Source organism: Dipteris shenzhenensis, chromosome 7, assembly GCF_047967505.1.
Source record: "Dipteris shenzhenensis isolate YYH24624 ecotype China chromosome 7, Dip_SZ_1.0, whole genome shotgun sequence".
Taxonomy (NCBI): Eukaryota; Viridiplantae; Streptophyta; class Polypodiopsida; order Gleicheniales; family Dipteridaceae; genus Dipteris; species Dipteris shenzhenensis.
Genome location: NC_141602.1, coordinates 5,738,964 through 5,741,807, shown reverse-complemented (window position 1 = coordinate 5,741,807; position 2,844 = coordinate 5,738,964). Strand labels below are relative to the sequence as shown.

Sequence of the window (2,844 nt, the reverse complement as noted above, 5' to 3'; positions counted from 1 at the left end):
GGAATGCACATGGGAGGCATTTCTCGAATGCGGAGGTCATCGGGTGGCTAGGTGACAACAACCAGCAGCAGCAGCACGTAATCTTCCGAGTGACAACTTAGAAGTGCAGGATTCCAAATTCCAAGTGCAGGATCTTGCTCGTATGAATTCCAATTCCATTTTCCCTCTTATGGAAGTGGAAGGGAGGGTAGTTTCCAAGTCCCAACTCCAAGATGTTGATCTCCATAATCTAGTTGCTCCATGGCCTTTCAAACTCGATTTATATAACTTGCTCTTATCTCTCTCCTATGAAAGTGGAAGGGCAAGATCTTGCTCTCCCACTGGTTTTGAGCTTTATGGCTATGGCGCCTTTCCCTCCAACAACAGAGCCTGAGCACGTATCCAGCAGCAGCAGTGGTCGCCGCCATGCTGCCTTGTGTGCTGCTCTGCGAGAATGGCGACCCCTCCTCCAAGCCCTTGTCCACCCCCCTTCCGCCTCCTCATCACCCATCGGAGCTGCCATCCATTGGGTCCGCTCCCACGGCTTCCCCTGCCCTCTTGGGACTGCCTCCAGGACGCGAGCCAACGTTGGCAGCCTGCCCTCTCGCCTCTGGAGGCTGGTTCCAGAGTTGCTTGCCTTCAGGGTTCCCATTTCCTCACCGGAGGCTTCTTGTGAGGGACAAATTGTGGTCAATCCTAAGGACGAAGGTGGAGAGGAGTTGAATGGAGAAGAGACTAAGAGGAAGAGACCACCGATAGGCAAGTGTGGGCTCTTTCTTTCTTTCTCACTCACTCTCTGTTTCTTTGTCTGCGATAGGCGCTCTCTCTTTTTTTTTCTCACCGTGTGCGCGCGCGCGCGCGTGTGTGTGTGTGTGTGAGAGAGAGAGAGAGAGAGAGAGAGAGAGAGAGAGACGTCCATTGACATCTCTATGTTTATGCAGCTGTATGTGGATCGAAACCTTGCCTAGCACGGTTCAAGCCAATATCCTGACCTTCTTGTCCGTTGAACATTCTCTTTTTCGGTCGAAGGACTTGGAACTTTTGGCGCTCAGCTTGCTTTCAGCTTCGGAGCTGGATTTTTGGGTTGTCCGTGCGGTACAGGATCTGCTCTCTAGAGTGTCGGGGGCCCGCACAGACATTCAAGGTTCGTTCAAAAGACCTTGCGATGGCCATTTTTCGCGTTATCAAAGTTGCTGGTCGTTTTTGTGTAGGGAGTTCTGCTGATGTAGGATTGTTGATAACTTGAACCTTTCAATCGGCTGGGGGGTTCCAGAAACGAAGCATCCATATTCAGATGCGATGGGAGACGACATTTTGCCGGATTGGCTTCAGGACGACAGATATTCGCACCCTCCAGTATTGCCCTGGTTGCCTATCGAAACATCTATCCCAGAGGTGGGCACTGTTAAACGGCTCCGTGGCTTTTCATCTGGAGTAACTGAAATGCGCTTGGACAAGACCGAAAGTAAATTGAATTTCAATCTTAAGAAAGGACTTGAGTTTGACACTCAGGGGAACAGAAATCAACTTTCTGAAGATGAGGTGACGGATTTGAAAACCCCAATGCGCATTTCTGAAGGGTTTCTGAGAGAAAATGTTCCTTCTAAAGCATTATCGAGCCCGTTGCTTGATGATAGCAAGTACACAATGCTAAATGACATTCAGGAGTCGAGTTTGAATACGATAGTTGTGGAGTCTGAAATTAAAGGCGCTCCAGATGATAGTGGAGAATCTGTGGAAGGTGGGAACAGTCCAAAACTGTATTCACGTGCTCAAGAACTGAGAGAGACGTGGCTAGATATGGAGCCAACTGTACGGGACATGGACAACTTGCGTACAATGTCAGACCCTACTGCACTTCTCAAGCTCATAAAGCCTTGGGAAATGGGAGATGATGTTGTGCTACGCTTGAGTGAAACCCTGTTGAGGAAAGAGGATGGATTTTTGTGGTCTACGCAGATTTTGAGTTACTGCATTCTTCCGAAGTTATTATCGTTAGAGCTGCCTGCATCTCGGGTTTTAATCATGGCCGTGTTGCGAGCAAGTAAAATCCATCCAAGGGCAGCAGTGGATGCTCTTCTTGTTCCCCTGGTTCTCTCTGATGAAGGACCCAATACATCCCAATGTGATGTGCTTAACCGCACACTTAAAGAGAGTTTACCGGATCATCATGTGTTAGCCTTCTGTGGGAAGATATTTCTTCAAGGTAGACGCCAGCGACTACCTTTTGACCTCCCTCCATCTGCTCCCCATAATATCTTTGACAGGTCTTTAATGTGGACTGAACCTGTTTGTACGGTGGTGCACAACATTCTCAGTCGACCTGTGTCATTGGATGAAGAAATACTAGATGGACTGGTGAATGACTTTGGAGAAGTCGTCGATAGGCTTACCAAGTCTTTGAAGTTTTGCAATTTGCTTCTGTGCCTCATCACAAACTATGGGCCCTATTTGAAGCAGCATAAAAGCATGTTGCGGCGAGTAGCAGAGAAGACTGACACTTTCATGACCAAATCTCTATTGTCTAAGTCTTTTGCTTTATAATAATTTTCATAGAACATTACAGGGCATGTGGCCTTCTTTTCGTGAAACAAGGTCTTAAGTAAAGGCTGCTTATGCTTGGGCACTGATGACGACATAAGTGTTGCTGTGCTTGCTAAGTATGTCTTTCTTTTGTTTTTCATAAAAGTTTTTGTTTACCTGTTTTTTCTTCTCTTTCATTTTCTCTTTTATTTTCTTTGTAGATTTTTGATCTTTAGAACAACAAAAATTCTAAATTTGTATGATTGGACTTATTCTAGTCTTACAAAGGTATATATCTTAAGTAAAGGCTCTTTGGCATTCTTGTTAATGTTAACACTGCTA

The 2,844-nt window shown here is 46.3% G+C and overlaps 1 protein-coding gene across 1 annotated transcript; it reads left to right on the top strand.

The window, feature by feature from the left end:
* Positions 1 to 268: 268 nt before the first annotated feature.
* Positions 269 to 2,539, top strand: LOC147899861 (fanconi anemia group E protein FANCE protein). The gene is made up of 3 exons (XM_087377249.1): positions 269 to 742; positions 921 to 1,123; positions 1,253 to 2,539. Exons 1-3 carry the CDS (start codon positions 288 to 290, stop codon positions 2,521 to 2,523), a joined length of 1,929 nt encoding a protein of 642 aa, XP_087233375.1. The 5' UTR covers positions 269 to 287; the 3' UTR covers positions 2,524 to 2,539.
* The last annotated feature ends 305 nt before the right edge of the window (positions 2,540 to 2,844 follow it).